General features: G+C 41.0%; 1 protein-coding gene across 1 annotated transcript in view; it reads left to right on the top strand.

The window, feature by feature from the left end:
- alg13 (ALG13 UDP-N-acetylglucosaminyltransferase subunit) overlaps positions 1 to 11,383 on the top strand; it is a 61,346-nt gene extending 49,963 nt beyond the window's left edge. Inside the window, exons 19-23 of the mRNA XM_063059822.1 lie at positions 383 to 554; positions 8,574 to 8,669; positions 8,752 to 8,792; positions 9,394 to 9,571; positions 11,121 to 11,383. Coding sequence (XP_062915892.1) covers positions 383 to 554; positions 8,574 to 8,669; positions 8,752 to 8,792; positions 9,394 to 9,571; positions 11,121 to 11,383 — 750 coding nt within the window. The remainder of the gene's footprint in view (positions 1 to 382; positions 555 to 8,573; positions 8,670 to 8,751; positions 8,793 to 9,393; positions 9,572 to 11,120) is intronic.
- Positions 11,384 to 26,329: the final 14,946 nt, after the last annotated feature.

The following is a 26,329-nucleotide window of genomic DNA, read 5'->3' as shown; positions in this document are numbered from 1 at the left end:
GATGCTCTGCTGCAGAGTCACCCCAGGAGGGCCAAGTTGGCACACATTTCAGTTATTCACAGCAGGTATGCAGTTCCACAACAAAACTAGGGAATGGTTATACGACATTGAAAATAATATAGAATTATTCTTTTGCATTCAGAGGAAGAAAGGGTTTATTTTGAATGTGAGTTCTTGGAAGATGGGTTTTGTGTATTATGGCTATTGGTTTAACTTAACATTGCATTTTCAATGTTTACTGTTTCCCATGGAATGTATTGTTTTTTGGTGTTAATTAAAACTTTGAGCTATGGTTATGACTTGGGGCTTTGCCAATTCAAAACTGAACAAGATATTTTTGTGGAAGTTTATCCATGGTGTTCAAATTTTTAATTTGTTACAGATGGGAAATTCAACAGTGATATCAACATCCTCTTGTGTCAGTGCAGCCTCTGGTGTAGAGTTCTCCTCCAACTCACTAGAAGCAAGCCAAACTACAGTGACCTATGCAACAGTGCCACATCAGGCACTTGCACCACCTGTTCTTGTGCCTTCTCATCCTGTTGGTAGACCGGGTATGGAATACAAACAAGCTGGACATGGTGTTTTTTCATATTCTTGATTTTTTAAAATTGTTTTAAATTTTTCATGCAGTGGAAAGATATTAAGATACTTTGTATTTTAGTGATTGTCGATTATACATTTTGCTGCACCCAGTCAGAATCTAGCAGTCACACTTTCCATAAACAAGATTCTGGAGATGCTGGAAATCCAGACTAATGCACAATGCTGGAGGAGCTCAGCAGGCCAGGCAGCATCTATGGAGAGGAATAAATGATCAACATTTCAGGCTGAGACTTTTTGTCAGGACTAGAAAGGATTTTGGGGGTGGGGGGGTAGAGCTAGAATAAATAGGTTGGAGAGGCACAGGTGGGAGTACAAGATGGCAGGTGATGGATGAAACCAGGTGAGGGCAAAGGTGTTTTGCAGGGGTAGGGGGAATGCAATGAGAGCTGGGAAGTGTTGAGTGGTAAAGGGCTGGAGAAGGAAACTGATAAGAGGAGAATGAACTATGGGATAAAGAGAAATGAGGGGCATCAAAAGGGGTAAGGGGATGCAGAATGGGAAATGGAAAAAGAAGGGGGTAGAAATTATTGGAAGTTGCGGGGGAGTGTTCATACCATCAGGTTGGAGGCTACACAAATGGAATAGACAATAGGTGCAAGAGTAGGCCATTCAGCCCTTCAAGCCAGTCCCACCATTCACTGTGATCATGGCTGATCATCCACAATCAGTACCCTGTTCCTGCCTTCTCCCCATATCCCTTGAGTCTGCTATCTTTAAGAGCTCTATCTAACTCTTTTTTTGAAAGAATGTAGAGATTTGGCCTCCACTGCCTTCTGAGGCAGAGCATTCCACAGATCCACAACTCTCTGGGTGAAAAAGTTTTTCCTCAAGTCTGTTCTAAATTGTCCACCCCTTATTCTTAAACTGTGGCCTCTGGTTCTGGACTCCCTCAACATCGGGAACATGTTTCCTGCCTCTAGCATGTCCAATCCCTTAATAATATGTTTCAATCAGATCCCCTCTCATCCTTCTAATATGAGGATGCGAATGAGGGATGCCCCTCCAACCTGAGAGTGGCCTTGTCATGACAGAAGAGGCAGCCATGGACAGATTGCAAATCAAGCTGTGTAAATGGAGTGGGTGTTTCAACCCAGTTCATGTAGTTGCTCACATGTAGTTATCAATACTTCAGCCCTCTACCACGTGGATCCGCACAATATGTGGTTATTGCAACAAATTAATAGTGAGGAATGCTTGAAGGATTCAGATGTAGTTTGCAGATTCTGGGTAAGCTTCCATTCATCCCCAGCATTCTAGACTTAAATGGCTCAAAGAATTAATCTGTTAAACTACCAATTTCTATTTTGCTATTGCTACAAGGGATGATTGATAAATTCGTGGCCCAAGGTAGGCGGAGTCAATTTTAGAAAACCTAGCATCTTTATTTTTCAACATGGTCCCCTCCTACATTTCCACACTTATTCCAGCGGTCGTGGAGCATACAGATCTTGGACCTCTAGAAGGTGTCCACAGCAGGGGTGATTGATAAGTTTGTGGCCTACAGTAGAAGGAGATGAGTTATACAACTCTTGTTACATGCACATGCAGGTCAAATCTTTGAGTGATTATGCAGAAGGTTTGAAGTTGTTAACTCGGGTGATTGATAAGTTTGTGGCCTAAGGTAGAAGGAGATGAGTTTCAACTGAGTGATTATGCAGAAAGTTTGAAGTTAATAACTCATCTCCTCTTACCTTGGGCCACAAACTTATCACCCCTGAGTTATTAACTTCAAACTTTCTGTATAATCGCTCAAAGATTTGACCTGCATGTGCATGTAACGAGAGTTGTATAACTCATCTCCTTCTACTGTAGGCCACGAACTTATCAATCACCCCTGCAAGATCCATATGCTCCATGGCCACTGGACTTAAGTGTGTACATGTAGGAGGGGACTATGTTGAAAAATAAATGTGCTAGGTTTTCTAAAATTGACTCCTACCTTGGGCCACGAACTTATCAATCACCCCCCTGCCCAGTACAGCAAATTATTTTACAACAAACTTGTTAGTGCTAATTACTGACTCGGTCAGTAAGTCATTCATTGATTCTGTATGGTTATTCTATTAGTTCTATTGTATGCTCAAGAAAATAAATCAGGGTTGTATATAGTGACATGTATGTACTTTTGATAACAAATTTACTTTAACTTTCCTTCAGGGTCATTAGCAAGCCTTAATGGACATAACATATATTAGACATGCAGTTTGCCCAGTTCAGTTTGTACAAACATGGCAGTTGTAAGCATTGGCAACAGTAATATACACTGCAAGTATGGTTTCAAAATAGCAATAAAGTTAAATAAAATCTGCTCAAGTTTAACATGCTTTACTTGAGTAGAAATAAAGCCATTCAGACCTCTAGTTCTGTAATTTGTCAACATCTGCTTCACAACACCCTTTATTTGTCTTTACTCCCCATGTGTTAAGACTGTTGACCAATAAACTAGTCCATTTGACTTGGATGCTCCGGCAGTCCATTTCCATTGTATATGGTGTGTGCATGTGTCATTTGCAAAATTTTTAATGGGCTTCAGAAATGACCTATCAGTTATGAATAATTTTCATGTACTGTTGTGCTGTTCAAATATAGTATTTAATTGTATCAGGTTAGAAGTCAGTGTGTTTAAAATACATTTGGTTCAGTTGTGTAGCTTCTCGCATTTTACTAACAAATGCTTTGGGATAGGAAAGGAAAGCCAGCCATTCAATGGTCCTTGCACTACCTTAAATATCCAATAGATGGTACTCTTCTATTAGTCTTACACTAACTTGATAGCACCCAAAACTCCAGATTTTTTTTGGATTTTTACATTATTTTTGTATCCAAGCTGTTTGCTCAAAACTATATGAATTGAGAAGTGTTGGAATTGAGTGTAAAGAAAAAGTTGCCTGGGTTATTGAATATTGATCTTTGGGTTTCAGTCCAAGGTTCCCTGGAAGTAGCAAAATAGGTCAATAGACATCAAGTCCAGTAAAGTTTATTGTTATTTAACTATCTAAATGCATATAATATATATAGAGATGAGACAACATTCCTCCAAACTAGGGTGTCGAGCACAGTGGTACACAACACATAGCACAATAACTTATGAAAGTAAGGATAAAATCTGCAGATGAATGACACATAAATAACAAACTAAAGTGCATTAATATTAAATATTGTAAGGTACGGAACAGATTAACCAGTGACACTTTGAATACAATGCTGCAGGGAGTTCAGAAGCCTAATGGCCTGGGGGAAGAAAGTGTTTCTCATGCTAATCATTCTTGTTTTATGAATGGTAGTCTCCTGCCTGATGGTAGTCTCCTGCCTGATGGTAAAGTCAGAGGATCGTGGATGGATGGGTGGGATCCTTAATACGAAGGGCTCTATGTATGCAGCGCTCCTGATAAATGTCCCCAGTGGATGGTAGGGAGACCCCTATGATCTTCCCAGCTGTTCTCAGTTGTTTGTAAGGACTTCTGGTCCGATGCTCGACTGCACCCATACCAGATGGGAATGTAACTTGTCAGGACATCCTGTGGTGCTCCGTAAACGTAGTTAAGATTGGGTGGGGGGGGGGAAGAGGCGGAGCCTTGCTTGCCTTAATCTCAGGAAGTGGAGATGTTGCTGTGCCGCCTTGTTCAGGGAGGGGATATTGAGGGACCAGGTGAGGTTATCCAGATGTGAGCTCCCAGGAACTTGGTGCTCTTCACTCTCTATGGAGAAGTCACATATTCATCTGCACCTTCCTGAAGTCCACAATAATTTCCTTGGTCTTCTCCGTGTTCAGGCTTCTCCTGAAGACTGTTGTTCTTCTCAATAGACAATAGGTGCAGGAGTAGGCCATTCGAGCCAGCACCGCCATTCACTGTGATCATGATCCACAATCGGTATCCAGTTCCTGCCTTATCCCCATAACCTTTGAATCTGCTTTCTTTAAGAGCTCTATCCACCACTCTGAGTGAAAAAGTTTTTCTTCAACTCTGTTCTAAATGGCCTACCCCTTATTCTTGAACTGTGGCCTCTGGTTCTGGACTCACCCATCAGCGGGAACATGCTTCCTGCCTGCAGCGTATCCAATCCCTTAATAATCTTATGTGTTTCAATAAGATCCCCTCTCAGCCTTCTAAATTCCAGAGTATACAAGCCCAGTCACTCCAATCTTTCGACATATGACAGTCCTGCCATCCTGGGAATTAACCTTGTGAACCTACGCTGCACTCCCTCAATAGCTAGAATGTCCTTCCTCAAATTTGGAGACCAAAATTGCACACAGTACTCCAGGTGTGGTCTCACCAGGGCCCTGTACAGCTGCAGAAGGACCTCTTTGCTCTTATACTCAATTCCCCTTGTTATGAAGGCCAGCATGCCATTAGCTTTCTTCACTGCCTGCTGTACTTGCATGCTTGCTTCCAGTGACTGATGTACAAGTACACCTATCTCGTTGTGCTTCCCCTTTTCCTAACTTGACTCTATTTGGATAATCTGCCTTCCCGTTCTTACCACCAAAGTGGATAACCTCACATTTATCCACATTAAACTGCATTCTCACACCAGTCCACCAGTCGCTCTACTTTATACTTGCTGTCTCCTCATTGTTGATAAGGCCAACCACAAAGTTTATCAGAAGTGGGATTTGAACCCACGCCTCCAGTTGAAGCTGCTCTACTATGGAAGGAGTTCATTCCTTGAGTTGGGCACCTTAGACCACTCGGCCATCCTGACAGCTATAGGATCCACCTCGTGTCCTCAGATTATGAAGGTCAGGACATTGTGTTGTGACTTCATAAAATACTTTTTAAAATGCATGTGGAGTCCTGTGTGCTGTTCTGTGCCTTTATACCTTCTGCCAAAGCGCATAAGCATAAACTTTATTCTGTCTGCCACTTTGCTTAGTCTCTTAATCTGTCCAAGTTCTGCAGACATCATCCTTCCTTAACCCAACCTACCCTCACCTATGTTTGTATATTCTGCAGACTTGGCCACAGAGCAATCAATTGTCATCCGAGTCATTAAAATATAATGTGAAAAGTAGTAGATCCAAAACTGACCCCTGCAAAATACTACTTGACACCAGCAGGCAACCAGAGAATTATTCCTGCTCTTTACCTACTATCAGTCACCCATCTCCTGCCCATGGTAGTATCTTTCCTATAATACCAGGGGCTCTTGTCTTTTATCTTCATGTGCTGCCTTGTTAAAGGCCTTGTGAAAATCCAAGTGAATACCCACTGACTCTCTTTTGTCCATCTTGCCTGTTATTTACTTAAAGAATTCCAACAGATTTATCAGACAAGATTTTCCCTTAAGTGAGCTTGGTTTCCTTGAGGCTTTTTTTATATAGTGTACCTGCAAGTATCCCAGAACTTTCTTTAAGATGGACTCTAAATATCCTACCATTTATCTTGATTTTTATTGAAAGCATCATCTCAAAATGCATTGTGGCTTGGTATGGCAACTGCTCTGCACGTTACCATAAGAAACTGCAAAGTTGTTGTGCAACCAGCCTCTCCTCCATGGGCTGTCTACACTTATCGCTGCCTCAGAAAATCAGCCAATGTAATCAGACTCCACCCGCCTGCTCCCATCAGGCAGGAGATGGAAAAGCCTGAAAGTGCGCACCACCAGGCACGAGCTTCTATTCTGCTGTTGTAAGATTACACTGGGCAACATATTTTTGAAAACTTCTTCCTCTGTTTTTATCTTGTTTAAGATGAACCACTTGAATCTGCACACACTTTCAGATTTCTTTATCACATAGGAATTGAGGATCAATTAATTTTTATTGAATATAATGTTTAATTGCATAATGGTGCTGGTGCTTTGCAATAATTCAACTAAGCTAAAAATGGTTTAAGTTGTATTTGTACTGTCTGAGGCTTAAGTGTCCAACAATAATCAATCAGTATTGATGGATTCTGGTTGCCCTGATAGTTTCTCCATGACCACAATGTCCTAGTGCAACCTTTCACCAAATCATTGACGGCACCAAGATTTGCAGAGAGGAGGTCTAAGTACAAATGCAAAAATTGAATATCTAGTGACATGTTGCACTTCATGCTTTGGAGGTTTGAAGCATGTTGTCAACAAGCTGCATGTAGTTTGGTGCATGGCAGTTGCTAAGAAAATTTTCAACAACATCCTTGAATGCCTTGCATGTTGTTTATTTTTCCTCCCCCTACTGGTCCCACTAGAAGTTATTTGGATTGCCTGCCATTGATGACCTTGATTTGTGGACTAACAAAAATGCCTTCCTTAATATTGGTATCTGTAATTCTGGGGAAACATCTGTCTCAAATATTGAAATCCTTCACGAAAGTTTAGCATTTCTAAAACCCACCCTGTCATTCAGCATCTGCCTGCCTCAGCATGTCCAGGCATGTCTGGATAAGATGGAAAACTTTTCAGCTTACATTGTGGGCAGCAATTAATTGATTTTGAATTATGAATTGAAATAACAAATACGGGTGATGGGAAAATTTCATGATCTGCTCAAAATCTAAGATACACCCAAAAGTATTCAGGAAGCAAAATGTTATTGAATGGTTCCAGAGAACGGTAAGATGGACTTGACCTGGCAATCTATCTCATTATGACCTTGCATCTTATTATCTACCTGCAATGTACTTTTACTATAACACTATTTTACAGTTATTTTACTTTGTATTATGTCAATGTACTGTAACAAATTGACCTGTATAAGTGATATTGAAGACAAATTTTCACTGTACATCTGTGATAGTAATAAACCAATTTATCAAATGTGGCACCTCTCATTTAACTGAATGAAACTCTTTTGGCATTCCTCTCTCCACTTAGCTGATTAAGATCCTACTGTAAATCCTAACTACCTTCACTGTCCATGACATCTGTTTTAATATCAACTGTGGACTTGCTAACCATGCTCATTATCATCCAAGTCATTGATACAGGTGACAAATAATGGGCATAGTCAAGAGCTGGTCCTGAGGAACACTGCTAGCCATGGGCCTCCAATCAGAAAAACAGCCTTCTGTCATTACCACCTCTTTTCTATTGTCGTGTATTCTATATCTGTTTAGCTATCTTTCCTTGCATCCCATGTCATTAAACTTTCCATTACAACCACTTTATCAGAGTTCTTAACTGAAGTCCATGTCCACCACCCTGCCCTTACTGACTCTCGGTTACAGGGACATGATCATCCCCACACAGTGGAGGTGCCTATTCCTAAACCCCGATTTTCCAAATGCTGGTACATCTTATCCCTCAGAATTCTCTCTAATAATTTGCCAACCACAAATTTTGGGCCTGCTGGTCAATAGTACCCATTATTTGCAGCTCCTTTTAGATAAAGCCACCCCTTTTAGCTGTCCAGCACTTCACCTGCAACTATTTCAGCTAGGACTCCTTTAATTTCTCTAGCTTCCCATGGTATTAGGGGTATCAAAAAGAAAGGGTGTATAGATTAAAGATGAAAGGAAATAAACTTGAAGGGAAAAACTTTTTTCTGGCAGAATAGTTGATAATCTGGAACTTGCAAGCAGAGGACATGATGGCGTCAGATAGCCATTACATTTTTAAAAATTATATAGGCACTAAGAGGCAAGGCACAGAAGGGTACAGACCTAGTGTGGGCAAATGAATTTGGTGTAGATGGATACAAAGTTTTTAGCATAGGCATTGTGGGCTGAAGGGTTTCATGCTATACAACTCTGACCTTTTAGTACATTATACTTGGGAATTCTAGTGATTATAATCCTGAACTTCAATTTCCTGGCTCACATCCATAATCATTCCCCTGCAGTCTAGAGATGGCCATTGTGATGATATAGCTTGCATTATGTCCTGTTGATAGGAATGATTTTTGTAAATTAATTTTAAGTAGCTTTTATAGATCCAGTGGTTGCTATGGTTTTCAATTCTAATGCTTATGTGCTGAAAGAATGTGATGCACTCTTGTTTTACAGTAGACAATTACCAAGGTGTTTCTCTGTTCCATTTAGGTTCTTTCCTGCCTGTTAATGAAATGGGTGAGACTGTGAGTCCTTCTGCACCACCCCCATATTCCTGTGACCCCAATGGCAATGATCTTCCTCTAGGTGAGACCATATTGCTCTGAGTGTGGCTAAAGTTCCACAGAATGATTACGTATTATCGTAACAAATTTGTCTGTCTTTTTAGATAGAAAGGTGGTTCAGTATTACTTCAACCTTGGATTGCAGGTGAGTTTAACTGGAATTAAAGGATTACAGCTGTATGGATTTGCATGTAAGAATTCACTGCTTTTTGTGATGTTTTCAGTACATTTAACTTTAAATGGTGACACAGCTTTACGTTTGGGGTCTCACTTTACTAAAGTTCTTTCCATCTTTTGAATGCTTTAAATGGAACTTGTTTTAAAGTTCATTTTCAAGGAATAATTAATGAATTTGTGATATCTTTTTGTCTTTGGGAAGATCAGTAATAGGGGTTTCCTTTTTACTTGTTGCAACTTGTGTTTCCATTTCTTTTCTAAAAGAACAAGTTAAAATTACAGCAACACACAAAGCACTGGAGGAACTCAGTGGGCCAGGCAGAATAAGTGGCTGTCTATTTCCCTTCAATGTTTAAAGCCTTTTCATCTGGATTTTATCTTCAAAAGTCCACATGAAAGATCTTGAACCGAAAGATCAATTCACCATTTGCCTCTGTAGATGCTGCCTGACCTGATGAGGTGCTCCACTTTTCCCTGTGTCATTCCAGATTCCAGCATCTATAGTCTGTCATCCAGTTAGTTATAATTTGCTTATATTTGATTGCTAAGAACATTCTTTTTGTTTCCAGTGTTACCACCAAAACTGTTGGCAGTCAGTGGTCTGTATGCCACAACATCAACCGGTGGATATTTATCCAGTTTTCCCTGCAGCTGCCCAGTTTGTTGAACAGTTAACTGTGCCACAACAGTACGGTGATAATGGGAGAAACGATGACCATCCGACTTCCTCAGACACAATGTCCAATGGCAAGTTACTTTGTTTTCAGAGGATCTGTTTGAAATCCTATTTCAAATCTCAATTACTGTCTGTTTTTGTGTGAGAATCAATGATCTCATCAGGAATGGGGTCATGAAATACAAGATGAAATTTTCTTTATTCTGCCCCAACAATGTGTTGCCTCCGTAATTACAAATGAACTGCCTTAACATTTTGTCCATTTCCTATATTGGCCATTTTGAGATCATTCTTCAAGTAATTGATAGTATTAACCGAATGGCCAGCTGGTGATGCAGTGGCATCAGTACTAGACCTCAAGGCAGATGGTTCTGAGTTCGAATCCAGCCTGGTCCCAACCTGGGCAGCAGCAGCATCCACTTCCATTTGTAACCAATGGACAACTACACTATCCATAGACTCGCTGAGTTGACATGAGTCGACAGCACTCAACCACAACAACATTAGCCTAATTACTCGTGGAATGTCTTTCAACCTTCTCTGCAGTCAGTTAAATCTTCGGAAACTAATTATAGAATTGTACAGCATGAAGACAGACCCTTTGGCACATTTTACCATATACACAGTTCTAACCGCAACACCACTCAATACAAGCATATATGCATACATAATTTAAACAGCCACAGTGTATGATGATTTAAAAGATCCTGTTCTGAGCAGTTACTCTTATTCTATTTAGTTCTTAAATAGCCTTTTTCTTTTAGTGTTTGTCCAAAGTGTAAAATGCAAGCAAAATATCTTCTGTAAAATTTTGAGACTTCAATATGCAGAAGTACATCAGATTAAATTGAGGACTCAATTTCTTTGCGAGCATAGCCCGTAGTTTACCTGAGGCAGTCAAATCCAATGATCAGTGGTATCTAAATTATGCTACAGGATTCTTGATTTAAAACTCAATATGATGATTAATCAGTGTACTAATTATTTCAAACTTTTCAGTTAATAACCAATTTTTAGATTTGTGGTGTCTGATAGATTGCATTGGATTTGGGTTTAGAAATTCCACAGAACATAAGCTAACTGGAGAAATTTTGACAATTTAAGTATCAGGTCATTAACTGAAACCATTTTGGTATCTATAGATTTTGTCAATTTTAATCCTCAAAGTCATCCACTCTGACATTAAATATTCCTGTATTATGAAAACAAATGTAAATAATTCTGATGTTAAAAGGTGCCCAATGTTCCTAGCATACTGCAGTTAATTAGTTAAATGCAATCATGCATAACCTAATTAATGCTTGGTTAGAAATATAACCAATTGTTTTTCCAAACTATTCTGAAAGGTTAGTGGTGGCTGGTAGTCTGGGTGGTATTTTAAAATCTTCCTGAAACTGGTGTGAATTCATGTTGCCATAAAATGAACTCTCTCCAAGTCAGAGTTCTTCTAACTTTGGGACATGATGTTATTTTCCATTATGGATAGATTTCTTGTGTTCCAGTTCAGTGCATTAAGGTAGGTGGCTATAAGCTTGTAAGCTCTGTTAAAACATTCTTAGAATTTTTCTTGAGAGGTGGTAGTTTTTTGTATATACTAATGGGCTGTTTTTACTTTTGCAGGTTATACTGCTGCAGAGTCTCATCCAGCAACTCATTCAACAGTATATTATCCAATGCTGACAGACCAGTATATTCAGCCAGCTATATCTACTTATGATCCTTGCATCCCTCTAACAAATACAGTTCATTATGTTGGCCCTTGGTATCCCGCAAATCAGACGTGCCCCAGTTCAAGGCTACAGAACACAACATGCCCAGGTCCCCCACCTCAGCTGAATTATGTTGCACCTGCCAATCAGCCAACACACTATGTATCTCACTAGTGTATGCAGAGTGGCTTAGGGTTCTAAAGTGCTAATGAAGAGTAGATAGTTGACTTCATTCCTACTCCCAAATAGTATTATCTCCTTTAATTGCCTGAACTGTTTCAAATATTTGACGGATTCCATTCAGGGTAAAATCTGTGTGCAGCTGCCTGAAATGTTTGCATGAGTGGTCTATTCTTAAATGGGGAATTTTCACTTCAATTGGTTTCCTCTTTTTGCTCTTCAATTCTGCTTTTTCTCTTTCTGCTCCAATTAGATTTGCAGACCAAAAAAATGCACATGTAGCAAGTAGATGTGAAGCTTCCTAAAAGTTTTCCCTTCTCTCTTTCTATGACGACTCTTCAAGGGAGAATTGTTCACGTGACTTTATCACTGCACTGCACAAAGTCAACAGAAGTTCAACCTTGGATGAAAAAGCTGATTCTGGATCCTGTTGAAGAACCTGCACAATGTAATATTTTTAACGGAGCATTGTTCCCACTCGACACAATGTAAAATTGTCACTTGATGTTCTTGTTTAAATGAACACAAGACCGTATCACTTTTACCTCACATTTGTCTTCAATGTGTGAAAACCTGTATATTTTTATCAGGTGTCCAGTTCAGCTCAATGTTGACTTTCTTAGTTTGTTGGGCCACAGAAGAATAGCTGGCACTGAATTTCTTTTTGTTTAAGACTGTTAATGTCAGCTGCTGTTTTCTGGAGTACTGTTGAAGGGACTGATGGTGTTGTGGGTTCTTAATGTTGAGGTAATAAAACCTAAGCACAGCAACTTGCCTATGTGCTGCTTTTGAATGTAATCCTGTGAAAACATGATAATGCTGAATGTTCCACCAGTTTGAATTGATAATGGAACTGTGGGGAAAGAAGCAAGCGATAAATTGGATGGCAGACACTTGAAGCTTTAGTTTGTGGGATAATGCAAAACTGCACAGCTGAAGGAGGCTATTTGCTCATTGATTCTCTTTGAGACTTGCATTGCCCTCTGTTTATTTTTCTTAGTCTTGATTATTCATCTAATTCCCTTTTCAAAGCTGCATGTCAATCAGTTTCTAGCACCATTATCAAGCAATGTGTTCCATATCTGAGCCACTGTACTCTGCTTTTTAATCATACTTCTGGGTATTCTGCTGATCACTTTAAAAACCAGAGGAAACCTGATCCAATCATTTATGGTTTGTGACATTTTTAATTTAAGCCATTCATAATGTAAAACACTTCTATCATTCTGTAATTTCCTTGTCTATTCGTCCCTCCCCACTAATCTCTCTCCTGGCATTTAAGGTGCTATGCATACCCATTCATCACCTCCCTCACCTATTCAGGTGAGGCAACACTTCACCTGCAAATCTGCTGGTGTTGTCTATTGTGTTCAGTGCTCCCGATGTGGCCTCCTCTACATTAGTGACACCCATGGTAAATTGCGGGACTGCTTAGTCAAGCCATCTCTGCTCCATCTGCCAAAAGTAGAACTTCCCGTTGGCCAACATTTTAATTCCCATTCCAGTTCCAACATGGCAGCCCATGGCTGCCTCTTGTGCCATGATGAGGCCACTTTCAGGATGGAGGAGCAACACCTTTTATTCCATCTGGGTAGCCTCTAATCTGATGGAGTGAACATCAATTTTTATTTCTGGTTTATATTTATTAAAAAAAATAAATTCACTTCTCTTCTCTCTCCTCTCCCCCCCCCCCCCCCGCTTCCCTCACTCCAGCTTCTTGCCTCTTCTCACAGGCCTATCACTTCAACTGGGTCCCCAACTTCTTTCTCCTATGGTGCACTCTCCTCTTATTGCTTCCTTCCCTAATCCTTTACCTTCCAGCCTGGCTTCATATATCACCTCCCAGCTATCTTCCTTCCCCTTCTACACCACCCCCCCCCCACCAAACCTTTTATTCTGGCATCATTCCCCTTTGTCTTCAGTCCAGAAGAAGGGTTTCAGCCCAAAATGTTGACTGTTTATTCATATAGCGCGCTAATGTTTCACTGCTAATGTAATGGCTTCTTTGTCATGTTCCCTGCTGAGGTAATGGTTTCTCTGTAGCAGCAATGTTTGGGTTATGGCTGGAGATAAGGGGATGCATGTTAGCCAATAAGAGATTGCTGCTGTGTCTTGAGTCTGGAAAGATGTTTTTTTTCGTGGTCTTTTCTCGAGGAGAGATGAAGAGGGAAGACGCGTGTGGAGAGAGCTGGTAGACCACCGGACGGAGTGGACTGGGATCTGAAGGTCGGCGACGTTCGGTGGAAGAATGACTACGTGAGCTCAAACGTGATTTTGACATTAGGCCCTTTTTTGCTTATTTTCATTATAACCGTATATTCAGATTAAGATTCAAAGTTCTAGCATTTAATTGCATATGGTGTATTGCCTGATATTTTGCATTGTGAGTTTGTAACTGGGGGTACATTACACAGCATCCACACAAATGTGATTACCCAGTTTGGTGGGGCCGAAGGCTGATTTCCCCTAGACGATCGCAAGCTGGGCGAGCCTGAGGGTTGCATTCATTTGAGTAGATGCTGCCTGACCTCCTGCGTTCCTCTCGCATTTTGTGTTACTTCTGTCATTACCCTTGACCTTTTATGCTCAACGGTTTCTCAACACCCTTGAGTAACTGGACATTTGAGGGGTGGCATAATAGTGTTAGTATAATATTACCATACCTATAACCTGGGTTCAACTCCAGCACTGTTTGTAAGGAGTTTCAGTGACTGGGTTTTGGCTGGGAGTTCTGGTTTCCTCCCACATTTCAAAGATGTGCATGTTAGTACATTTATTGGTCACATGAGTGTAATTGGGTGGCACACGCTCATTGGGCCAGAATGGCCTGTTGCCATGCCATTTTACTAGGTAGACCTTGTAAATTATTTGCATAAATAACCAGTTAATTATGTGGCAGCAACTCAATGCATTGGGAAGTCAGGAGGTTCATTTGTTCAGACCAAATATCAGAATGGGAAGAAATGTAATCCAAGTGACTTTGACAATGTAATGATTTTTGGTGCCAGCTAGGGTTTGTGCACAACAGACTCTAGAGTAAGGGTTCATAACTTTTATGACATGGACACCTACCATTGACAGAATGTTCTGGGGACACCAGGTTGGGAACCACTGTTCTAGAGTTTACAGAGAATGGTGTGAAAAAACAAATATCTAGTGAGTGGCACCTCTGGGTGAAAATGCTTTGTTAATGAGCAGTCAGATGACCAGACTGGCTCTAGCTGGCAGGAATGAGACAGTAACTCAAATGACCATGCATATATATGATGGTGGTGTGCGGAAGAGCATCTTTGAACACACAACGGAGCGAACCCTGAAGTGCGTGGGGTACAACGTCAGAAGACCATGAACATACACTCAGTGGTCACTTTATTATCTCTAAATGGAAATGCCCAGCCATGTGACCAGGGAAGAAATAGGTACAGGAAAATTAAGTGCTGGTAATTAACCAAAATAAAACTCAATCTCTAGATTGGTGTTTATTTTGACATTGAAAGGGTACAGTTTTGACTTTTTCACTTTTCTGCTTACATTTTGGGATTATTTCAAGTTCATATTCTGCTACTGTTTCCAAGCAATTTGTGTGTGAGCATTATTAACAAGGCCAGCTATTTTTATTCATTTCAGACAGGATGCTACTTGTAATGATGACACTTGTTGTCCCATTCCCAATATCAGCCAAACTCGGGAGGCAGTTAAGAGTGCATGGTATTGATGGGTCTGGGTCTAACCACATATGATCAGAGTTCTCTTTTCTGCATTAGTGAAACAGATCTGGGCTGATTTTCTTATGACAGCAATGAAAAAAGTTTGCTCATCTGTGTCAGTCTCCATATGGTGCACACATCTGTTCATAACATCATTGATTAGAATGATTGCTGCATACTCTGTGGGATTGCAGTCCAATTTTGATATTGAATATTCAATTGCATTCTGTTCAATTCTGTTCTGCTACATTGGATAGATTATGAGCAGATCGGAATTCAAAACTGGGAATAGATTAGATACTGCACTTCTGGGCCATCAGTAGCAACATAGTTGTACTCCACTGTAGTCTGTAACCTTTGCCACTTTGCACAATCTTCACTATTATTGCCAGTTGGAACCAGAATCCATTTCCATGAGATTAGAAGGGTATGCCAGGAACAGCAATGAAGTGCCAAATATAGTGCAACTGTAACACAGGAAGCAATGTTCCGCAGCTGAAGATTCCACATCCAATGAATTAGACCAAAGGCTACTGTTCAGCTACATTGTTTGTCACACAGCACTGTTCATAATGGGTGACTCCTCGTTGCTGATCATAGCAAAAGATGTGCCTAGAAATTGGTTCATTTTTGTGTGCTGAAATGGATATTTTGTGGAGAGATAGTTGCCGGTAGAGTCAGCTGCAAAAACATGAAACTATTTCACAATTTTCACCATGAATTGTGCTGTAAACATACCTATATTTCTCAATTATGGCCACTTTGGAGAATGGAGATTATGGCATCATTATTGAACAAACCTGTGGGAAGTGAGGCATATTCTGCCTGGATGTTAGTGTGAATTCTGTAGCAATTCGTTCTGGGATCATTGCTCTGATTTTTTTTTTAAATATATACAGTGGCATGCAAAAGTTTGGGCACCTCGGTCAAAATTTCTGTTACTGTGAATAGTTAAGTGAGTAAAAATGACCTGATCTCCAAAAGATAAAGATGACACATTTCTTTAATATTTTAAGCAAGATTACTTTTTTATTTCCATCTTTTACAGTTTCAAAATAACATGAGGAAAAGGGCTCAAAGCAAAAGTTTGGGCACCCTGCATAGTCAGTACTTAGTAACACCCCCTTTGGCAAGTATCACAGCTTGTAAATGCTTTATGTAGCCAGCTAAGAGTATTTCAATTCTTGGGGGATTTTCGTCCATCCTTCCTCGCAAAAGGCTTCTAGTTCTGTGAGGTTCTTGGGCTGTCTTGCATGCACTGCTCTCTTGAGGTCTATCCACAGATTTTCGATTTTCAGTCGGGACTGTGAGGGCCATGGCAAAACCTTCAGCTTGCGCCTCTTGAGGTAGTCCATTGTGGATTTTGAGGTGTGTTTAGGTTCATTATCCTGTTGTAGAAGCCATCCTCTTTTCATGTTCAGCTTTTTTACAGACGGTGTGATTTTGCTTCCAGAATTTGCTGGTATTTAATTGAATTCATTCTTCCCTCTACCAATGAAATGTTCCCCGTGCCACTGGCTGCGACACAAGCCCAAAGCATGATCGATCCACCCCCGTGCTTAACAGTTGGAGAGGTGTTCTTTTCATGAAATTCTGCACCCTTTTTTCGCTCCAAACATACCTTTGCTCATTGCTGACAAAAAGTTCTATTTTAACTTCTTCAGTCCACAGGACTTGTTTCCATAATGCATCAGGCTTGTTTAGATGTTCCTTTGCAAACTTCTGATGCTGAATTTTGTGGTGAGGATGCAGGAAAGGTTTTCTTCTGATGACTCTTCCATGAAGGTCATATTTGTGCAGGTGTCGCTGCACAGTAGAACAGTGCACCACCACTCCAGAGTCTGCTAAATCTTCCTGAAGGCCTTTTGCAGTCAAACGGGGTTTTGATTTGTCTTTCTAGCAATCCTACAAGCAGTTCTCTCAAAGTTTTCTTGGTCTTCCGGACCTCAACTTGACCTCCACCATTTCTGTTAACTACCATTTCATAATTACGAACTGTGGAAATGGCCACCTGAAAAAGCTTTGCTATCTTATAGCCTTCTCCTGCTTTGTGGACATAATTTATTTTAATTTTCAGAGTGCTAGCGAGCTGCTTAGAGGAGCCCATGGCTGTTGATTGTTGGGACAAGGTTTGAGAAGCTGGGGTATTTATTAAGCTTTGAAATTTGCATCACCTGGCCTTTCCTAACGATGACTGAACAAGACATAGCCCTAACAAGCTAATTAAGGTCGGAGATGTTGGTAAAAGTTATCTGAGAGCTCAAGTCTCTTGGTGCCCAAACTTTTGCATGGTGATCCTTTTTTTCACTCTAAAATTGTACAAAGTAAAAATAATACACTAATCTTAAAATGTTGAAAAGAATGTTTCATCTTTAACTTTATGACTTTTGGAGATCAGTTCATCTTGTACTCAACTATTCACAGTAAAAGAAATTTTGACCAGGGGTGCCTGAACTTTTGCATGCCATTGCATGTGACTTGGATGAGAAAGTGGAAATATGGATTAGCAAGTTTGTTACAAAGATTGGATGGTGTAGAAGTTTGCAATGGGACAAAGACAGTATGCAGAGCTGGGTTGAGAAATGACATTTGGAATTCAGTGTGGGGGAAAAACGTGATCCACAATGTGGAGTGCAAAGGTAATGGAAGGAATCTGAGCAGTGTGGAGGAACAAAGGGGTCTTGGAGTCCAAATCCATTGATCCCTCAAATTTGCCACACAAGTTGATAGGGTGGTGATAAAGGCACTTTGTGTGCTGCCCTTCAAACTGGGACTGAGTGCAAGAGCTGCAAGGTAATGGCGCAGCTCTAGGAAACTGGTGAAACCACACCTGGAGATTTGTGTTTGGATCTGGTAACTGGATTATAAGGAGGATGAGCAAGTTTGGAATGCAAAGTAAATTTAGCAGAATGATGCCTGGATTAGATGATCTGGCTCGTGAGGAAAGGTTAAGTAAGCTAGGGCTTTTCAATTTGGAGTGAAGGAAGATGAGAGTTGATTTGGTAAAGAAGCATGGGTAGAGTAGACAGCTAGTGTGTTTTTTTACAGGGCAGCAATGGTTAATACTAGAAGACACACTTTTAATGTGTAGAAGAAAGTTTTTGGGTAGATGCCAGAGGTAGGGTTTTTACACAGTAGTAAATTCCTGAAATTCACAACCAAAGTCAATACATGAAGGACATTTAAGAGAATCTTGGATAAGCAAATGGATGAAAGAAAAATGGAATTATGGGCTGTGTAGGCAAGAAAGGTTAAATTAATTGAGTAGGTTAAAAGGTCAGCCCAATAGAAGGAACAGTAGTAGTGAGGTTGGGGATGGTATTAAATAGGAAATTAGAAATGTGTGCAATAAAGGAACAGCAGTTATAATGGGTGACTTCAATCTACATATAAATTATGTGAACCAAATTGGTAAGGGTGCTGAGGAAGAGGATTTCTTGGAATGTATGCGGGATGGTTTTTTGAAACAACATGTCGAGGAACCAACTAGAGAGCAGGCTATTCTAGACTGGGTGTGGAGCAATGAGGAAGGGTTAATTAGTAATCTTGTCATGAGAGGCCCCTTGGGTAAGAGTGACCATAATATGGTGGAATTCTTCATTTAAAATGGAGAGTGACATAGTTAATTCAGAAACAAAGGTTCTGAGCTTAAAGAAGGGTAACTTTGAAGGTATGAGATGTGAATTAGCTAAGATAGACTGGCAAATGACACTTAAAGGGTCGACGATGGATATGCAATGGCAAGCCTTTAAAGATTGCATTCATCCCAGTTTGGCAAAAGAATAAATCAAGGAAGGTAGTGCACCTGTGGCTGACAAGGGAAATTGGGGATAGTATCAATTCCAAAGAAGAAGCATACAAATTAGCCAGAAAAAGTGGCTCATCTGAGGACTGGGAGAAATTCAGAGTACAGCAGAGCAGGACAAAGGACTTAATTAGGAAGGGGAAAAAAGATTGTGAGAAAACTGGCAGGGAACATAAAAACTGACTGTAAAAGCTTTTATAGATATGTGAAAAGAAAAAGATTGGTTAAGGCAAATGTAGGTCCCCTACAGACAAACAGGTGAATTGATTATGGGGAACAAGGACATGGCAGACCAATTGAATAACTACTTTAGTTCTGTCTTCACTAAGGAGGACATAAATAATCTTCTGGAAATAGGGGACAGAGGGTCCAGTGAGATGGAGGAGCTGAGAGAAATGCATGTTAGTAGGGAAGTGGTGTTAGGTAAATTGAAGGGATTAAAGGCAGATAAATCCCCAGGGCCAGATGGTCTGCATCCCAGAGTGCTTAAGGAAGTAGCCCAAGAAATAGTGGATGCATTAGTGATGATTTTTCAAAACTCGTTAGATTCTGGACTAGTTCCTGAGGATTGGAGGGTGGCTAATGTAACCCCACTTTTTAAAAAAGGAGGGAGAGATACCGGGGAATTATAGACCGGTTAGCCTGACATCGGTGGTGGGGAAAATGCTAGAGTCTGTTATCAAAGATGTGATAACAGCACATTTGGAAAGCGGTGAAATCATTGGACAAAGTCATCGTGGATTTGTGAAAGGAAAATCATGTCTGACGAATCTCATAGAATTTTTTGAGGATGTAACTAGTAGAGTGGATGGGGGAGAACCAGTGGATGTGGTATATTTGGATTTTCAAAGGGCTTTTGACAAGGTCCCACATGGGAGATTAGTGTGCAAACTTAAAGCACATGGTATTGGGGGTAAGGTATTGATGTGGATAAAGAATTGGTTGGCAGACAGGAAGCAAAGAGTGGGAATAAATGGGACTTTTTCTGAATGGCAGACAGTGACTAGTGGGGTACTGCAAGGCTCAGTGCTGGGACCCTAGTTGTTTACAATATATATTAATGACTTAGATGAGGGGATTAAATGCAGCATCTCCAAGTTTGTGGATGACACGAAGCTGGGCAGCAGTGTTAGCTGTGAGGAGGATGCTATGAGGATGCAGGGTGACTTGGATAGGTTAGGTGAGTGGGCAAATTCATGGCAGATGCAATTTAATGTAGATAAATGTGAGGTTATCCACTTTGGTGGCAAAAGCAGGAAAACAGATTATTATCTGAATGGTGGCTGATTAGGAAAAGGGGAGGTGCAATGAGACCTGGGTGTCATTATACACCAGTCATTGAAAGTGGGCATGCAGTTTCAGCGGGCAGTGAAAAAGGCGAATGGTATGCTGGCATTCATAGCAAGAGGATTTGAGTACTGGAGTAGGGAGGTACTACTGCAGTTGTACAAGGCCTTGGTGAGACCACACCTGGAGTATTGTGTGCAGTTTTGGTCCCCTAATCTGAGGAAAGACATCCTTGCCATAGAGGGAGTACAAAGAAGGTTCACCAGATTGATTCCTGGGATGGCAGGACTTTCATATATGAAAGACTGGATTGACTAGGCTTATACTTGTTGGAATGTAGAAGATTGAGGGGGGATCTTATTGAAACATATAAAATTCTTAAGGGATTGGACAGGCTAGGTGCAGGAAGATTGTTCCCGATATTGGGGAAGTCCAGAACGAGGGGTCGCAGTTTGAGGATAGAGGGGAAGCCTTTTAGGACCGAGATTAGGAAAATCTTCTTCACACAGAGAGTGGTGAATCTATGGAATTCTCTGCCACAGGAAACAGTTGAGGCCAGTACATTGGCTATATTTAAGAGGGAGTTAGATATGGCCCTTGTGGCTAAAGGGATTGGGGGTATGGGGGGGAAGGCTGGTACAGGGTTCTGAGTTGGATGATCAGCCATGATCATACTGAATGGTGGTGCAGGCTCGAAGGGCTGTGAGGCCTCCACCTATTTTCTATGTTTCTAACAGAGCGTACTGTTTCATGTTCTTACATGGGGAATTTATTGAAACACTTGAGGCTTAAGACCCAACAGAACAAGATGAAAATTTGAAGTGATACTTTATTGTCGCCAAACAATTGATAATAGAACATACAATCATCACAGCAATGTTTGATTCTGTTCTTTGTGCTCCCTGGAGTACAAATCGATAGTAAATATTAAAAATTTTAATTATAAATCACAAATAGAAAAGTGAAAGTAAGGTAGTGCAAAAAAACCGAGAGGCAGGTCTGGATATTTGGAGGGTACGGCCCAGATCTGGGTCAGGATCCGTTCAGCAGTCTTATCACAGTTGGAAAGAAGCTGTTCCTGATTCTGGCCAAGGCATCATCAAGCTCCTGAGCCTTCTCCCGGAGGGAAGAGGGATGAAAAGTGCGTTGGCTGGGTGGGTCGTGTCCTTGATTATCCTGGCAGTACTGCTTCGACAGCATGCGGTGTAAAGTGAGTCCAAGGACGGAAGATTGGTTTGTGTGATGTGCTGGGCTGTGTTCACGATCTTCTGCAGCTTTTTTGGGTCTTGGACAGGACAACTTCCATACCAGGTTGTGATGCATTCTGGAAGCATGCTTTCTACGGTGCATCTATAAAAATTAGTGAGGGTTTTGGGGGACAGGCCAAATTTCTTTAGCTTTCTCAGGAAGTAAAAGTGCTGGTGGGCCTTGGCAGTGAACTCTGCTTGGTTGGACCAAGTCAGGTCATTTGTGATATTGACCCCGAGGAACTTAAAGCTTTTGACTTGTTCCACTTGTGTACCACCAATGTAAATGGGGTCGTGCAGTCCACTACTCCTTCTGAAGTCAACAACCAATTCCTTCATCTTGCTGACATTGAGGGATAGGTTATTGTCTTTGCACCATGCCACCAGGTTCTTAATTTCCTCTCTACTCAAACTCACCATGACCTGAGATGCGGCCTACAATTGTGGTGTCATCAGCAAACTTGCATATTGAGTTTGATGGAAACTTGGCTGCACAATCATGGGTGTACAGTGAGTACAGCAGGGGGCTGAATACACAGCCTTGTGGGGCACATGCTCAGAGTGATTGTAGAGGAGAGCTTGTCCCCTATTTTTATAGCCTGGGTCCTGTCTGTGAGGAAGTTGAAGATCCAGCTGCATATGAGTGCTGAGGCCCAGGTTTCGGAGCTTAGGAATCAGTTTATTTGGAATGATGGTATTAAAGGCAGAGCTGTAGTCAATGAAAAGGAGCCTTACATATGCGTCTTTATTCTCCAGGTGTTCTAAGGAGGAATGTAGGGCCAGAGAGATGGCATCTGCCATTGACCTGTTGCTCCGGTAGGTGAATCGCAAAGCGTCGAGGTTGACCGGTAGGCTGTGGTTGATATGTGCCATAACCAATTGCTCGAAGCACTTCATAGCAATTTATATCAGAGCCACAGGTTGATAGGCATTCAGGTATGCCAGCTTGCTCCTCTTTAGCACCGGCATTATCATTGCCTTCTTAAAACACGAGGGGATCTTAGACTGAAGCAAGGAGCAGTTGAAGATGTCAGCAAACACTCCAGCTAGCTCGCTTGCACAGGCCCGGAGAACCCATCCTGGGACGCCATCTGGGCCTGGCGCCTTCCTTGGATTTATCTTCAGGAAGACCCTTCTAACGTCGTCCTCACTGATGATGAATCTTGATGCCACCAGGTCCAGTTCATCCGGAGGGAGTGGGATGCTCCTCTTCTGGTCTAATCTTGTGTGGAATACATTAATTTCATCAGGAAGAGAAGCATCACAGTTGTTGACATTCCCAGCCTTTTCTTTGCGTCCAGTGATCTCATTTAGACCCTGCCATAGTCTACTGGCATCCCTCTGGTTAGCCTGGGCTTCCAACTTGGCTCGATATTGCCTCTTGGCGCCCTTAATGGCTTTCTGGAGTTCATGCTTTGATTCCATGTAGTGACTTGTATCCCCGGACCTAAAAAGCCACAGCTCTAGCCTTCAAAAGGGACTTGACCTCCTAATTCATGCAAGGTTTCCAGTTGGGGAATACCTGGATCATCTTGCGAGACACACGGTCCTTTGTGCATTTCCAGATAAAGTCCGTGACAGCTGAGGCATACTCATCGAGGTTGGCTGCCGAGTCCTTGAATACTTACCAGTCCACTGATTCAAAGCAGTCACGGAGGACCTCATCCGTTTCCTGCGTCCAACACAACAACACTTTTGACACTGTGACCTCCCGCTTCAGTTTCTGTTTGTAAGCCGGGAGGAGGAGGACGGCCTGATAGATGACTAGAAACCTAGGGGTACCTTTGTGGTCAGATGCTGGTGTTTTGCAAAGAGTCTGGATTCTCCAAAATAAAGGGTATCCTGTTATGAGTGAGTGTAGCACAATACATTAGAAGAACTGCTAATGAATTGTTACTTCACCTCGAAGGATTGTTTGAATTCCTAGATGATTGGCTGTATCAAGGCAAAATGGTGGGTGTTACATGGAAGAAGAATGGTTGCTGGAGATAGAACACGGCACTTTTAGAATACTGAAGTGGGGAGAAGATCATTGCATCTCATTGAAAATGGTAAAAAAAAAAATTGTGGAAAAACTGTCCATAAAGTGTGGAGACTATTGGTCAGGAGGTGAGGACATAGGGAGATCAACCTTTGATTAAAAGGGCAAGATTGAGAGCAAAGGCATGAGCACAGTTGTGTAGCAATGATCAAAATGCAATATAGTGTCAGCAACTGGGTTTAACGCTGCTGATGTCTGTAAGACATTTGTACATTCTCCCTATGACCATGTGTGTTTCCTCCCACATTCCAAAGACATGGGTATAGGGGGTTGGGTGAGATCTGGGCTCTGCCATGATGGAATGGTGGGATAGACTCGATGGGCTGAATGGCCTAATACTGCTATGTCTTAAGGTCTTGTAGGAGTTAGTAGATTCACTGGTCACATGGGTGTAAGCGGGCAGTGCGAGCTTGTTGCAGTGGGAGGGGCTGTTAGTGTTGTATCTCTGAATAAATATATATGAATATTCTGGTCCTCCACCAAAAGCAGTTTCTCTCTGTTCCTCTGCAGATGCTACCTAATAGAGTGAGTATTCTAAACACTCACTTTTATTTCAGATCTTCAGCAACTGTTCTTGACATCTCACTGTTCCATTGTATTTTCTTCTCTTTCCATCTCCTTCCTCTACTCACACTCACCCAGGTAGGTCTGCAGTGGTTAGTAATGAGTAATCATTTTCCTCTTTCACATGACATTGTGTCACTTGGGCAACCTTGGTCTCCACCCTAACATGAGCATTCTTTTTTGTGCCCTTAAATCCTTTCTCCTATGTAGTATGTTTTTTTTCATTTCTTTCTATTCCGATGAAAGGTTATTGAGCTGAACCATTAACTTTGTTTCTCATTTCATGAGTGCCACCAGACCTCAAAGGATCCCCATTTTTCTATTTTTACATTCAGGGCTTTTTCTTTTCAATTAATTTCAGGAAGTCACTAAATACACTGTATATGGGTATGAGATTGTGCTTGGGAGATGATACAAAGGGCAAGGATGGTATAGATAGTGGAGACATGGAGGTCAGGTCCGCTATTCTTCACACAGCCCAGTATTGGCTTCTAACATGCATCCCTTTGTTGACCGGGGAGCTGTCAACATCTTCATTATACTCATGGAGCTGATTCCAACAAGATTTAACCATAAGTGTTGGCAGTGGGCTTGTAGGATTCATGGCTGCAAATATTTCAGACAATCCTTGCATTTAAACAATCATGGGATTTAACCTCTGTGTGTGATTGAAATGTGAAGTGTCAGTTTGGTGTAGACTCCCTGCTGCACTGCAAATGTGCTTCCTGTTCCATTATACTTTAATCTATTGCAAACTTTGTATAGAACGTTATAGTAACCTGCTTACTTTAGAGACCAAATAACAAGTGTCAAAAATTGGGATTCATGATAGTTTGATCTATTGGTGGTACAAAGGCCATCATATCAAATGTGATAATTGCTTGGTGTTTGGTTCCATGTGGAACTCAGGAGATAAGCTAGTCCAGGCCCACATACCTTAAGAGCTTAATATCAAACAGGGTTTCATAAATGGCAAGAATCCTAGGAAAGACTTCACCAGCAAAAGTCTAATCATCTCGTCTACCAGACTAGACCATCAATTCTGATGTCTGAGGATTACTAGTCAGCAAAAGTTGTCTGCTAGTTACATGAACAAATCAGAGGATGGTTATTTCATGATTGTCTACTAGTATACCCTATCTGCTACACAAGTCATGAATGTCATTGAATAATCTCCAGAGTTTTATTTGGCTCAATTTAGCCATTTAGCTCAACTTATTTCCCAGAAATGAGTCATCTTAGGCAGTCTTCTCCTTGTAATCATGTAATACTGAGCTCTACATCCTGTCAGCTACCATTTTCTGAAGTTGTGTGGGTGCATCACAAAGAGAAGAAACAGTTTAAGGAAAAGTTTCATGTGATAACAGGTGACTCCATGAAGGGTTATCAACCTAGCAAATCTGAGCAATCAGTGACATAACTACATGATGATCCAAAAGTTCAGATAAAAGTTGAAGGTGGGAGTAGAGTGTATAACTTGGTAATTACCTTGTTTACCTAATATTAGGGTAGTTGAACAAATTTCTTTTTGAGTCAAGGATTTTTTTCTCATTGTTGCTAGGGAGATACACAAATACTATTACCACACATGTATCAAGCCACTCTTTGTAGAAGTGGAAATTTTGGAATTTTAAAATGACATATGTGCATATATTATTCATAAGGACTGTTTGTCTTGTATTTCCCTTCACTTTAATTTGGAGTTCAGTTGTATTGGATCTTCAGGAATCTATTGATATGATTGATCCATGTATCAACTTATTTATGAAGCCTGCAATGATGTCACATGACCAAGTTACTAACTGTCCATACCAGTCAAAATAAAAACTGTCAGAGGAAATGTTTAACAGGAGATGGTGTAGGTACTGGAAAGCCAGAGCCATCACACAACATGCTGGGCAGGTCAGGCAGCATCTATGGAAAGGAATAAAGTATCAGTCTTATGGACAGAGCCCCTTCCATTTGGACTGAAGAGACATCCTTTGTTGCACATACCTTTGCCAACTTTAATAGTATTTCAAAGTTATTCATTATTAATTGATCTATTGATTCTCAAAATCATTTAATAACATTTCACAGAGCAATCTAGCTACTTTTTTCCATATGTTCATGTATGTTCTTTCTGTATGCCTGGGACCATAACGTAAAGGAGCAGTATGAGCCATTGGCCCATCTCATCATGGTTGATCCACTATCCCTCTCAGTCCCAGTCACCTACCTTCTCCCTATATCCCTGACTAATCAAGAATCTATCAACCTCTGCCTTAAATAAATATAAGTTTCTCCGTA

The sequence above is a fragment of the Mobula hypostoma genome, chromosome 10 (genome assembly GCF_963921235.1).
Source record: "Mobula hypostoma chromosome 10, sMobHyp1.1, whole genome shotgun sequence".
Lineage (NCBI taxonomy): Eukaryota > Metazoa > Chordata > Chondrichthyes > Myliobatiformes > Myliobatidae > Mobula > Mobula hypostoma.
The sequence above is the reverse complement of the archived record's forward strand: the minus strand, read 5'-3'. Positions and strand labels throughout refer to the sequence as shown.